This window comes from Polyergus mexicanus, unplaced genomic scaffold, assembly GCF_030449975.1.
Source record: "Polyergus mexicanus isolate NDT 795.1 unplaced genomic scaffold, iyPolMexi1.0 SCAF_19, whole genome shotgun sequence".
Lineage (NCBI taxonomy): Eukaryota > Metazoa > Arthropoda > Insecta > Hymenoptera > Formicidae > Polyergus > Polyergus mexicanus.
The window spans coordinates 4,876,812-4,889,802 of record NW_027223339.1 but is presented as its reverse complement, the minus strand read 5'-3'; the positions used below and the strand labels follow the sequence as shown (position 1 = coordinate 4,889,802).

At 27.3% G+C, this 12,991-nt stretch overlaps 3 protein-coding genes across 4 annotated transcripts; 2 read left to right on the top strand and 1 right to left on the bottom strand.

Annotated features, from left to right (window-relative positions):
- The first annotated feature begins 2,281 nt into the window (after positions 1-2,281).
- LOC138941547 (2-aminoadipate transaminase) lies at positions 2,282-6,660 on the top strand. 2 transcript variants are annotated; one of them, XM_070311337.1, is made up of 9 exons: positions 2,282-2,442; positions 2,524-2,548; positions 3,111-3,303; positions 4,017-4,293; positions 4,576-4,737; positions 4,994-5,246; positions 5,566-5,680; positions 5,918-6,023; positions 6,212-6,660. In XM_070311337.1, exons 1-9 carry the CDS (start codon positions 2,337-2,339, stop codon positions 6,451-6,453), a joined length of 1,479 nt encoding a protein of 492 aa, XP_070167438.1. In that variant the 5' UTR covers positions 2,282-2,336; the 3' UTR covers positions 6,454-6,660. The 2 variants fall into 2 exon arrangements, with proteins under 2 accessions (XP_070167438.1, XP_070167439.1); XM_070311338.1 differs by lacking the exon at positions 2,524-2,548 and having other exon boundaries at positions 2,283-2,442; positions 6,212-6,657.
- Positions 6,661-7,163: 503 nt separating this feature from the next.
- Mrrf1 (mitochondrial ribosome recycling factor 1) lies at positions 7,164-8,555 on the bottom strand. The gene is made up of 2 exons (XM_070311340.1): positions 7,747-8,555; positions 7,164-7,520 (listed from the first exon to the last, which is right to left on the bottom strand). Exons 1-2 carry the CDS (start codon positions 8,367-8,369, stop codon positions 7,277-7,279), a joined length of 867 nt encoding a protein of 288 aa, XP_070167441.1. The 5' UTR covers positions 8,370-8,555; the 3' UTR covers positions 7,164-7,276.
- A 1,147-nt stretch (positions 8,556-9,702) lies between these two features.
- Positions 9,703-12,895, top strand: LOC138941486 (protein Loquacious). Its single transcript, XM_070311202.1, has 3 exons — positions 9,703-9,923; positions 11,012-11,467; positions 11,555-12,895. The coding sequence occupies exons 2-3, from the start codon at positions 11,120-11,122 to the stop codon at positions 12,251-12,253; spliced, it is 1,047 nt and encodes a 348-aa protein (XP_070167303.1). The 5' UTR covers positions 9,703-9,923; positions 11,012-11,119; the 3' UTR covers positions 12,254-12,895.
- The last annotated feature ends 96 nt before the right edge of the window (positions 12,896-12,991 follow it).

Below are 12,991 nucleotides of genomic sequence, written 5' to 3'. Positions count from 1 at the left end.
AAGCAGTGGTATCAACGCAGAGTACTCAATATTTTTTTACAGTGTTATAAAATGATCAATATGGCTTTCAAATAAGAAGCATGATGTACTTTTAGAGACATGCAATATTCTGCGGTTTTTTTTTTTTTTTTTTTTTTTAAACACGGAATGACATTGGTTACTTTTTCTTAGTACAAGGCATTTGCGCATCCTTGATAACTTATCGCGATCATGTCCTGTGAAAGCAGTGGTATCAACGCAGAGTACTTAATTACAAAAAATATCTCGACTATTATTGTGCAAAAAATTCAAAACAGATTTCCAATCTCGCCACATACCCTGCAGTTACGCATCTTATCCGATATAACGATGTAAGCCAATACGTATCGTGTACATTGTGTTAAGTATTACTAATTATTATTATTATTATTATAACAGATTCTTTTTGTAATATATCGTTCACTGCGACGCGTTATTCGCCGCACGAGGAAAGATATGTGATTTCTGTAAAGCGAACCAAGAGGAAACGTCTTTCCATTTTTTTCTCTCCCTCGCACATTTCGGCTTGTAAATGTAAATCGAATTGCGACTGAACATTCTAATTAGAAATTGTATATTGTAATCTAACGTTACGTAACTGCGAGGAGTTGCATTTGCCATTTGGTTGTGGACATAGAACCTATAGATCTTTATTGTATCATTATATATCGTAAAAATTTATTGTAATAAAGAACAATCATTCTTATCACTTGTCATATCTTTCTCGAACCTAAATAATTGCGTGAAATTTACGTAATATTCTTCAGCAATATTTTTTTAGATGCACGTTGTACTACACTTGTCTCGTCAATGCACATTTACATAATGAAAATTTATGCACGAAGAAGGAAGATCGCGGTTATCGAATATTTTCCTTAGTACTGATTCTCAGAATCTCATTTACATACGCCTGCTATTTTTGTAAAATACTATCCACACACACATACCAAATAAATATTTCATTAAAAAATTAATTCTTTGCTTTATCAAATGCTATATTATCCTTTTCATCTTTTTTTCGCACACTTGCGCGTAAAATATTTATACAAAAAAAGATAAAAAATACGTGTCAAATATATAAAAGTAGAATTAATATAAATATAAAAAAATATCAAAGAAAGTTTAAAAAAAAAATAAAAAACGATAATTTAATTGCTTAAAAATAGATATAAAATTTATGCGATCAGTATACTTTTAAATACTTTGTTAATACTTCATAAATTAAAAACATAGAAAATCAGCATTTCATAAATATTCAAATAAAATATGTTATTCTTTCTTATTTTATCTTTTAACTATAATTATACAGATATATGACAACTAACCAAAATTATTGACATTATTGGAGTTAGATGCTAAATATAGCTCCCTTATCATTATCGGTTAAATCTCAAACGAGATAGCATTGTATTTTAAGATGACTTTATTTTATTGTACATTATTTTTCAAATAGAACTTAGGATATATTCAGCCAAGATATCTGGATGCTTAAATATTATTAACATTAATAAATTAGTATAAACTTTTGTCAATTGAAAATAGATGAAAAGTTATGTAAAATTGTCGATATCATTCTTTTAACAAAACTTATGCTAATAAAAAATAATTATAAAGTTATGGTAAATAGATGTAATAAGAATCTGCGCATCGGCTTCTTTTAAATTACTTTTATAGTTACTTAGTTGCTTTTATTTATTTATTTTTTTTTTATGAATAAATATTCAATAATAAAATTATTTAAGAAAAAAAAAATTAATTATGTTTGTTTCAAATATTTTGAAGTTATTGAGAGACAGATATAACAAAAAAGAAAAATATTTTCACACATCGACAGACAAAATCTCGATTATTCATGGCGTTATCTGCATTGGCAATCATATAATCGGCAATAATAATAATTAATAATAATTAGTAAAAGGATAATACGCTGATAATAAATGCGAGAAAAAAATTTCTGTATTTATTTATGATAATAATATCACAAATATATATATATATAGGTATCTCGTAATCATAAAAAAAGCTTGTCCAGACACATATATTGAGATAAATACTTCATATTGTAAGATTCATAAATCATTTCTCATACATGAAGAAAAAATAATTATATTTAATATTCTTTAATGATTGGGGTAAATGCACGGAATTGTACGGAATGATACGAGAAAGTTACATATCTTGGTCTGTAGTACGAAAGAGAGAAAGAGACAGATACATCTATGCTCCGACCTCCGACTCATTTTACACGTTCATTGTCAGTCAGTCGCTCGTGAACAATTGTACAATACGTATCTGTGTCTGACAATGAGATATTTTTAATGCGAAGTTTTGTGTCTGTAAGCCTTCAAATGTGGCTAATGAAAAACGTTGCGCATCATTTTGTTCAATTGAGAACACGAATTCAGATCAAATTTAACAATTTACGTAAGAAAGTTTAATGTTTGTACGGCACACGAAAGTGAACACTCAATAATTTTAAAGAGTATTATTATTTTACAATTTCAGAATTTTTTACGTTAAGGCATATCTGGTAATTATATATACACATAGTTGTACTGCTGTTATTTTCAGTAAATAGAAGAAATATTAAGAATTATTTTAATGAGATACACTTACGCCTGCAACAAAATTAATAATTAGATTTAAAATACAGCTTAACGTAAAATAATTCATCTGCACGCACAATCAATTTTATCGTAGACAGAATAGGACACTATAAGACACTATTAGGCAACATGTTTTATTGTTAAACTTTTCAGAGAAAAAGAATCTATTCATTCATTTGTATTGAGAATCGTGACACATCTATAGCGTTACTAGAATCTATTAATAGTTTTACGCGTTTCGTCGCTTTATATCATTAATAATATTTGCAAATCTTGAATGTCTATTACTAAAAATATGCTTTATGTAATAATAATTAAAAATATTTATAATTATATAAAATGAAAAATTAAAATTACTCCTTTGTAAAAATATATATATTTTATTTATATAATATTATAATTTATAAAATAAAATAATCTGATTATATTCACACATATATATATATATATATGTTGATGCAATGTAAATTGTTCGCAAAAATTAAGCGTGAAAAATTACACACCTCGAGCAGCCGATATGAATACTGTTCATGATCCATATTTGAGACATCTGTTCGATGGTGATCCGGTATTTAATGTCTACAACCAGGAAGCCACGAACTTATCCGTAGGGGCACCTGGCCCTGACCTATTGAAACATTGTGTAGAAATGCTGAATAGGTCCACGCGACATAGAATGGTAAGATCAATTATCCTAATACTATATTTGCTTGTGTGTATCCTTATCAGATAATTAATTTAAAAAATTCTACGCTTCCGATAATATACAAGATAATTTCCTGTGTTTTTTATACTTTATATATATATATATATATATTATTTAGAAATAAACCATTATTATATTATACAATAAGATCTAAAGTTAAGCTCCAACGAATATTTTCTATTTGTATTTTGTAACATTATATTTTTGCACGTTTATTGCGACAGTTAAGTAAATCGAGTGTAAAATGAAATTATTAATATCAATAAATAAATTTATAAAAAAATAGGTTAATTAAAATAAAATTTATTTACTTTAATCAAAGTATATATCAGATTTTTGAAATTTGATAATAAATTAGTCCAAGTTCATTAATTCGAGTTATATATAAAAGTATTAGAAATATATATATAAAAGAATTTTAACTAAATACATAATTCATTAATGATTTAATAAAAACAAACGTGTGCGAAAATAATGATATAACACGATTCTTACATAATATTCTTTTCAATTTTTGATTAAAATATAAATAATCATAATACTTCAATTAATAATTATGTATAATTGAAAATAAACTAAATACTTTTATATATGTATATATATATATACACTTATTTAATTATAATTCAAGAATATAATGTTTATCAATACTTTGCAATCTATGTTAATGGAATTAATTATTTTAGGAAGAAGAAGAAAAGGAAGGAAAATACTATCTTTTTCAATATGGTGTAACGGCAGGTCTTTGGGAGTGTCGCGATGAGTTAGCCAAGTTCTTGAGCAGACGATACGGTAATTCCGTAATGAGAGAACACCTGATATTAACGTGTGGAGCATCGCATGGCCTTCAACTGTTGTTGAACATTATACTTTCACCAAATGGCATTATCTTCGTAGAGGAAGTTACATACATGATTGCTCTCGATGCTTTTAAGCAATTTCCGTTAATAAGAATAGTTACAGGTAGATGGATTATGAATAAATTAGTATTTTATAAAACGAGTAATAAAGTATAAATATTTCAAGTTAAAAAAAATAAATTAAAATTAAAAATGCAGATATTTCTATTCTAGAATGTGTGTCAATTATAAACTAAAGTAAAATAGTAATACAGAACGTCGATAGACATAATCATAACTAATACAATTTCTTAAAGATAGTTTATAGTAAGAAACATATATCTATATATTCGAAAATATATAAACAGGAGTGTTTATTATTATTGTTATTATACCATATACACAGTGCCAATGAAGGATGACGTAGTAGATTTAGATGCATTTGAAAAGATAGTGGCTGAGGAGAAGACGAAAGGCAACTATTTTCTGAATGATCAAAAAATATTCTGGGCGATGTTTTATACAATACCAATTTTTCACAATCCAACAGGAATGACATTGTCACCTGGTAAATTAAAAATCAACATGTTATATTGTATATAACAAAATCTCCCCTTACATATATAATCGCGATTGAATAGTTCGCGTTATTCATTAAAGATTTCGATTACATTTCCCACTTCCTTCCGCACGATACCTAAAAAGCTTTGCCCATTGAAATGGGAAAATTAGTAAAGCTAAAACAAATGTATATAAGAAAATCTAGTGCATGTTCTTCATACGCGAATAACGCTAATTATTTCGTCAATTTTATTTCTCGACAGATCAGTGCAAGCGTTTAGTGGAGATCGCGCAAAATAATTCTATAGCGGTAGTCTGTGACGACGTGTACAATTTGCTTTATTATGGACAAGGACTTCCGCCACGACGCTTATTTTCTTATGACGATCCAAAAGATACAAATTACAAAGGAGGAAACATTGTGTCAAACTGTTCATTTTCTAAAATCCTTGCGCCAGCGATCCGTTTTGGATGGATCGAATGTAGTCCGCGTATTGTTAACATTGTGAAAACAGCGTAAGTCGTACATACTTTATTTATTTATTTATTTTTTTTTTTTAGAAAATATAATTTCTGTTAAGACAAATATATATAATGCAAAATTATCTGTACCATCACACACACACAAGTTAATTTTGCAATTTATACATAAAGCTCTATAATATTAAAAACAATCATTAAATATTGCGACATTTTATAAATATCATTCGTCGTGTAATATCATTAATATAAATTATAATTAGCTAATGTAATGTAAATTATGATAGATCATAATCTTGAAATTGATTACACAACTATTTGATTGTCAGATTTTTAATGCTATATTTTTTTATAGTGGCGTAATGTGTAGCGGTGGTGGAGTTAATCATTACGTTTCCGGATTAATGACGAGTATGCTTCATGAAAACATTGAGGAGAAATATCTTGATAAGATTATAAAAATCTATAGGGTGCGTTGTATTATACTAAATATTATTATGTATTTTTACACTTCGAAAACTATATCATTATGTGAAATATTAATAATTAATATAATTGCAAAAATGGATATTAGATGTGGATGCTTATAAAATTTAATAATTATTTATTTTAATATATTAAAATTGCTCTATTATATATTTATGTCATGTTATTTGATATAAAAAGAAATATAAAAAAATCAACATTAGCTTAAATGCAATTTATAGGAACGATTAGATGCGCTTTGTGCAACTCTGGATCGATTTTTGCCCAGCTGTTGTTCATATCGACGACCTAAAGGTGGTTACTTCGTTTGGATCCATCTTCCTTCGGGTATAATGAATCGTTCTATTATAAAATTATATCCGAGAATAATTACGAAAAATAATACTAAAAAAAATTTTTAAACAATCACATGTTGCAGTTTTAAAATTGTTGTGTATTTCTCAATTGTATTATTATTATAGATTTATATATGAATTTATTCTATTTGTCATAAAGTTATATATATTTTCTTAAAGAGGTAGACGGTACTAAGTTCATCAAATGGTGTCAAAAGGAATACAAAGTATCAGCGATACCAGGTACTCGATTCTCATATACGGGTGAAGCAAAGAATTTCTTACGTATAAGTATAGGCTTTCACACAAGAGAAGTTTTGGAGATTGCAACACACACTTTGTGCACGGCACTTTTAACGTATATCAGGCGTCAAGTTAATGACAAAAACGATATTACAGATACGAGTGATTTAAAAACATGAGCGTATCGATTTTAATCGGCTTCACATAAAATACAATTATCTAATATTTAGATATTATTCTTAAAATAACTAAAATGCACGAAATTGAAAGAAAATATTATATATATGGTAAAAAAATAATTAAAAAATATCTCAAAAAGGATATTTTATAACACATATTTGTATAAACAAATGCGTGTCCGATATTTTATTGTATAAAAAGAACGCAATAGTATTGTAAACGTAACGTAATAATATTGTAAATGTAAGTTTTATACATTATATATGTTATAACATCAATTGTTATATATTATATCTTGAAAATGGTATACACAATGTAAACTTTTTAATACCTCCTTTACAAACACAATATTTTAAAAGCTAGTGATAAGAAATGCAATAAAACATTAGAAGTTTTGTTTAAAAAAATCTAAATTTCATTCGCACATACTTCATTGATCATTATCATTAAGCATCCTTTTTCAACAAACTTGCATAATCAGAATCAGTACATTACAACAATTCAAATGAATATCAATCACTTCTAAAATTCAAGTAGACCTTCATAATCTTATTGTTAACCGTCATTTTTATAAAATTATTATTATAATGATACGATTCATATAAAATATTATTATCTTAAAAAAACAAATTACATTTATATTTTTAATAGTAATACAAATTTTTTTTTTAATTATATTATTACAATTCATTAGAATGAATATATATATATGTATATGCTTTGCTTTTTTCTTTTATTATATAATTAAATATTTTATACATGCAGCAATTAACAACATAATAATTCATTCTCAAGAGTACAAATAGTTACATCTAGAGAAGTTTATTCAGAATCGCCTAACAATTCTTTCTGTTTGGTTTCCAGCAATTGTTCAGCTTTACTTACATACTGATTACTGAGAATATCTATATAGTTTTCTATCCTAAATGTTAAGTCTTTGGCTAGTCCTTCTTTTTGCTTTACCGTCTTAATTTGCTTGTTGCGTATTTCTCTAATATTGTTGCAACATTTTGTATAAAAGCTCTTTGCATTTTTAGATAAGCTTTCTCTGTATTCTTTAGTTACTCTGTTGATGTAAAAACAGATGTAAATGTTTTCGTTCCAATAAGAGCCAAGATAATTATATATTCAGATATATTAAATAATATTTTTGTTCTTATTTTATAATACAGAATTAAATATCAGTTCATCTCTTGTGTGTAATGTAACTTAGAATAAATGCAGAAAATCACAATAATTCCAAAGTTTAAAAATATGTTTTCAATACAATTATAATAAATTCTAAAACTTACTTGGGAATAGGAATATAAATTGTAGTCCCATCTTGCTGTGGATTTAGCTTCATCTGATTTTTTGTGAGGCTTGTCAAGATATCCGGAATAGCTTGTGGAAAAGTAGATACATTCAATACTATTAGTTTGGGCTTACGACTAATCTGTGCAAGTTCTTGCAATGTATAATCTTTTTCCTCAAACTTGACAGATAATTCCTCAATAGCACCCACAGTCGATCTCATTGACAAATACTTGATGAAATCATTTTTTAAGATTTCAACAGCCTTTTCCAATTGTGATGTTAATTTATTGACATCAACAACTTGTTCCATCTCATTATAATCAATATGCTGTACCTTCTGCTTCTTTTTATCTTTGCCACGGTCTTTGCCTTTTGCCAATACACAAGTCATAGAAAAATCTCTCGAATTATTCACTTTGATGCAATTGGCAAATGAAAAATTTAAAATATCACAATGTCGAATAATCTGTAGAAATTTTTGCTGCTTCTTAAGATGATGCATCTCTTTACTTACTAAACAGCGATATATGCAGCTTTTTATTGGTCTTAATGTTGAGACCATTGCATAATTTCTTAACTGAATATTACCAAAGAATCGTATGCCTATTATGCTTCCCATTTTCTTATTGCCATCAAACAATGTTCAATGTGATTAGAATGTTTATATAACAGAGAAAATAACAAAATTATAATATTTATAATATATATTCAATATTTGGATATTTATTTGATATTTCTTGTTCTAACCGTGTTTAACAATACAAAATAATTGTGCACGCATTTCGCACATTCTGAAATCATAGGTTAAACTACCTAACCTCTTCTCGAACCTAAAAAAATATATAAGTATATATAAAATTTAGTTTGAAAATAATGTGGAGATTAGGTATATTGTGTAGCCCACAATTTATCTATACCACAGATCTTTTTATTTCGTGTTTTAATTGTGACTAAAATAATACAATGAATTTATTGATTTTCACATTACACAAATTTACCGCTCAAATCGAAATAATACAAATATCGAGTATTGCCTTGTGATTGGTATATTTACCGGAAGTTCGTTTCTAATCAAAATTTGATTAGACAAAATTTGCAATAATCCACTATTTCTTTATCATTATTCATTAACCGACAATCATCCTCTCTTTCACATATCTTCTTTATTTATTTTTCTCGAGAATTCAATATCTGTGTATGAATATATTTTTATACAAAACACACACACACACGTACGTGTCCTACAATATATAAATTAAAATAAGCCAAGCTATTAGATTATAAAATTATTTAATAATCGATATTAAATGTAATAATCTATGTTACAATTAAAAACTCTAAATTAGTCTCTATATAGCGAGCGTTTTTTATATTAAACTTATTTAATGATATTCTAATTTTTTATGTTAATATATCTTTACTTTTTAATACACACTTATATCTTTATAGGAATTTAAATTGTATTGTAATTTACAAATTTCAATTTTGTCGAAAATTTTTATCAAACATTGTTTTTAAATATTGATAAGAGAAATATTGATATTATCAAGAGCGTATTCCAATATTCACTATCAGAGTGTTGTAAAATCTATAAATTACGTTACTATAGATTTTTTCAGTACTGGCAGTGACTATCAGAATGCAGCCTATGATATTGTAGAAGGCTACAAAATATTTTTCCAAAAATACATCTATCGAATAGATATAAGATAATAAAGAAGCAAAAAATAACGATAAAAGTAACGGCTAATTCGTTATCGTTACTGTGAAAATGTAACATTACCGTTACCGTTACAAACAGAAAAAAGTAACGATCGTTACCGAAAAAAAAAGTAACTGATGCAACGGTAACGACATTACGATAAGTAACGCGTTACACTTCCCAACCTTACGTATTATATTATTTTCTGTAATAATGCGGCTTATCGGGGGGGGGGGGGGGGAGGGGGGGATCGGAGCCCCTAATTAGTGTCTAGTGCGTCTATAAGTATATACGGGTCTGCCACTTCCTCCAATTTTTATTTCAACAGATGATCCTATTGTTAAAATACTTTCTGCGCAATAAAACTTAAAACCTAACGGTATATAAAAATCGTTCTACGTCAAATGTTGTTGATTATATAGGATTATGGATGGTCTTGGACTTGGAGTTCTCGAATGAGGATGAGGCGAGGTAAGTATTGAGTACAATTCGAAGTCAGGTAATACAGAACGTGTGCAGTGTGGAGACAAAAAATGAGTTTGGAAATCTTACTTCAATGCCAATCTAATTTTTTTCTTGTTATAAAAATCGCGAGTATAAAGTTGATTAAAAGTTGACTCAGCGTTGACTCTTATCTAACCTCTACCTCTACTTCTGAGAAATTTATTTATTAAATGTTCTTTCACTTTTTTATGTCTTTCCCCTTTCGAATATCTTCGTATCTGACTATTCCATATTACATCATCTCTCGGATTTTATATACAGACTTGATTAAGTAAAGTCTTTTAAATGTATTTTTTTCCAGACCGTTTACATGCGGAACAAATTGAATATAAGAAATTAATGTTGCAGTGTATTCTTATTTTATCTAAATGTGGAGAGAATATTGATATTTAAGATTCAGTCTATAAATCGTTTTCATCGTTTCGTCGCATTTAATTATGTATAAAAAATATATACTGATAAATCGCTACTGTAAACATGATACACACAAAGATCAAAACAATTCACATCTAATATTGACATCACGAAAAAAAAGAAGGAATATTTCTACACACGGTATTAAAAAATAGTCTTGTACAAAAGCAAATTAAAATTGTATATTTCTGTTTATATATATTATAGATTTAAACATTAAGAGATAAATTAAGAGATAAATAATGATAATGCCTTGTTTTCCTGTTAGATACGATATATAGAGTATTATTATTATCATGTACATTTTTCTTTAAATAAATAAAGATAATGTCGATATATTTGTATGGATTTCTTGTTTACATTAGTGATCTTTCAAAACTGTTACGTAGATTTTGTTTGTCCCATTTTTTTGCATTTTCTTCATTTAAAATAAGCGTAAAATAATTAAAAGAATAGATTTATTGTAATTGATATGGTTGCTCGAGAGAGATTATGTTTGTAAAATTGTTAATTGTTTGCAGTGTAAATATTTCTATATATTTATGTACTGATGATGATTTATTCTATTGAGGAATTCTATTTACAAGCTTTTGCTATTGCGAGTTTCTAACTATGGCAAATTGCAACTGTTATGATTTCAGGGTTACTTTTCATTTGAGCTGTGGACAATAGACTGTGACTTCCCAGCATCACTATTCTAAGATATAGTGTAAATTTCTGAAAGAAACCAGTCTTCATTTTGATTAATTATGAGTAAAACACCAGTTTCCATTCTCCAAGAGATGATGGTGAAACAAGGTATGATACCTGATTATGAGTTGATACACGATGGTGGGGGCCGTCATGTGAACACTTTCACATATCGGGTTATATGCGATGGCCTCACTGCAACTGGTACAGGTCGTTGTAAAAAGGAAGCTAAACATGAAGCTGCTAAAGCTATGTTAACAGAGATTGTTAATCATAGAAACTATCCACAATTGCCAGCTGCCAATACACCAGCAGTATCTCCTTCAAGGTCACCATTTCATTCTATGCCTCTTCCACCAAAAATACCAGCAAATGTACCTTTTGTCAATGCTATAGGTGAATTACAGGTGATTGTTTTTCTCTCTCACAGTTGTATAAGTAATATTATATAATCATGTATCATTATAAGATTATTTATCATCATATTTCTTTAGGATCTATGCGCTGAAAATAACTTATTTGAACCGGAATATGTTCTTACCAAGGATTTTGGACCACCACACGCTAGAATCTTCACTATTCAATGTAAGGTGTCTAGTTTTATAGAAGAAGGAGTGGCATCCACAAAGAAGCAAGCAAAGCACGAAGCTGCAAGAAAAATGGTTGAAATAATAAAAGACCTTGTGAATCAGGTAAATGGCACAAAGGATAAAGAAGAGTGTGCAAAGTATACAAAGTGTTTAAACTCATCCATAACAACTGATGAAACAGAAATAATGAATAGAAAGGCGGAAGAATGCTACCATGCATTATCAAAATCAATGAGAAAAATTAATTTAGGTATTAAGTGTTCTGAATATCACACTAAATGGAGAGATTCTTTGGAGATGGATAAACGCAATAAAATATTAAAAGAATTGCATTATATACATTTCAACGAAACTTATGATGATATAGATCAATTTAATGAAGTAATAAAAGAGAGGTTATCTAGATTAGAAATCATATTATCAGAGGTTAATGTAACAGTGAATATGAACGATATAGTGGCAGAAAATAATTATTTCATGAAATCAATAGAGCTCACAACTTGTCCCATTCTCACGCAGATTGGTATGGGAAAAACTAATCTAGAAGCTTCTAAGAATGCCTTATCCCAGATGATAGAAACTCTAGAGCTGCTTCTATCATAAAATATATAATTGAAAGAATTAATAAATATAAAAATCAAATTTCATATAATATTAATAAAATTAATTAAAATACTTTAATAAAAATTTTTTTTTTCGATCTATTAGTCTTATATTTTGTCAAAGAAAGATATGAGTTGAATATTTTTTTTATTTCGTGATGACTTGAAAGCTTAAAATGCTTTAAAACGTTCGAGATGTTTATTGTAATTTATTTTATTATATTTCAAAAAATATTTTCTTTTAATATAGTTTTTCTCATATAGAATATAGTTTTACAGCTATATAGTATTTTTATATATAAAGTCTTATTATTCAGATTCGCGCGCGCATGATTTTTCGATATCAATTCATTAAACGATGTTTAATGTAAGTAATATGTCGATTGTGTGATATAAAATCATTAAGTTTACTAACAAGAAGAAAAAAATTTAGTTTGTAGTTTATATTGTTTATATATGTAATTGCGATAGAGACAAATTTATGGAAACATTGAGATATAGTCATTTTTGTTTTATTTTAAATAATATATTTTTATACGTTTTGTATTAGAAGAAATGATTAAACAAATAAAAAAGATAGTGAGATGTTTGTATTTTGCATATAAAATAAACATTTTAAATACAATATAAGTGTATTACACGGTATAAGTATATATACACAGTATAAATAATTACATTACCACATTTTTTATTATTTCGATCTAAGATGAAATAATACAAAATATAAACAAATTTCAAT

Bases quoted from the DNA above. Each gene is read 5' to 3' on its own strand.
- LOC138941547 (XM_070311337.1), top strand. From the start codon at position 2,337: ATGCGAAGTTTTGTGTCTGTAAGCCTTCAAATGTGGCTAATGAAAAAC. The intron at 3,304-4,016 runs GTAAGATCAATT...TAATTATTTTAG, and splicing joins GGTCCACGCGACATAGAATG to GAAGAAGAAGAAAAGGAAGG. The intron at 5,247-5,565 runs GTAAGTCGTACA...ATTTTTTTATAG, and splicing joins GTTAACATTGTGAAAACAGC to TGGCGTAATGTGTAGCGGTG.
- Mrrf1 (XM_070311340.1), bottom strand. From the start codon at position 8,369: ATGGGAAGCATAATAGGCATACGATTCTTTGGTAATATTCAGTTAAGA. The intron at 7,521-7,746 runs GTAAGTTTTAGA...TTACATCAACAG, and splicing joins ATTTATATTCCTATTCCCAA to AGTAACTAAAGAATACAGAG.
- LOC138941486 (XM_070311202.1), top strand. From the start codon at position 11,120: ATGAGTAAAACACCAGTTTCCATTCTCCAAGAGATGATGGTGAAACAA. The intron at 11,468-11,554 runs GTGATTGTTTTT...ATATTTCTTTAG, and splicing joins ATGCTATAGGTGAATTACAG to GATCTATGCGCTGAAAATAA.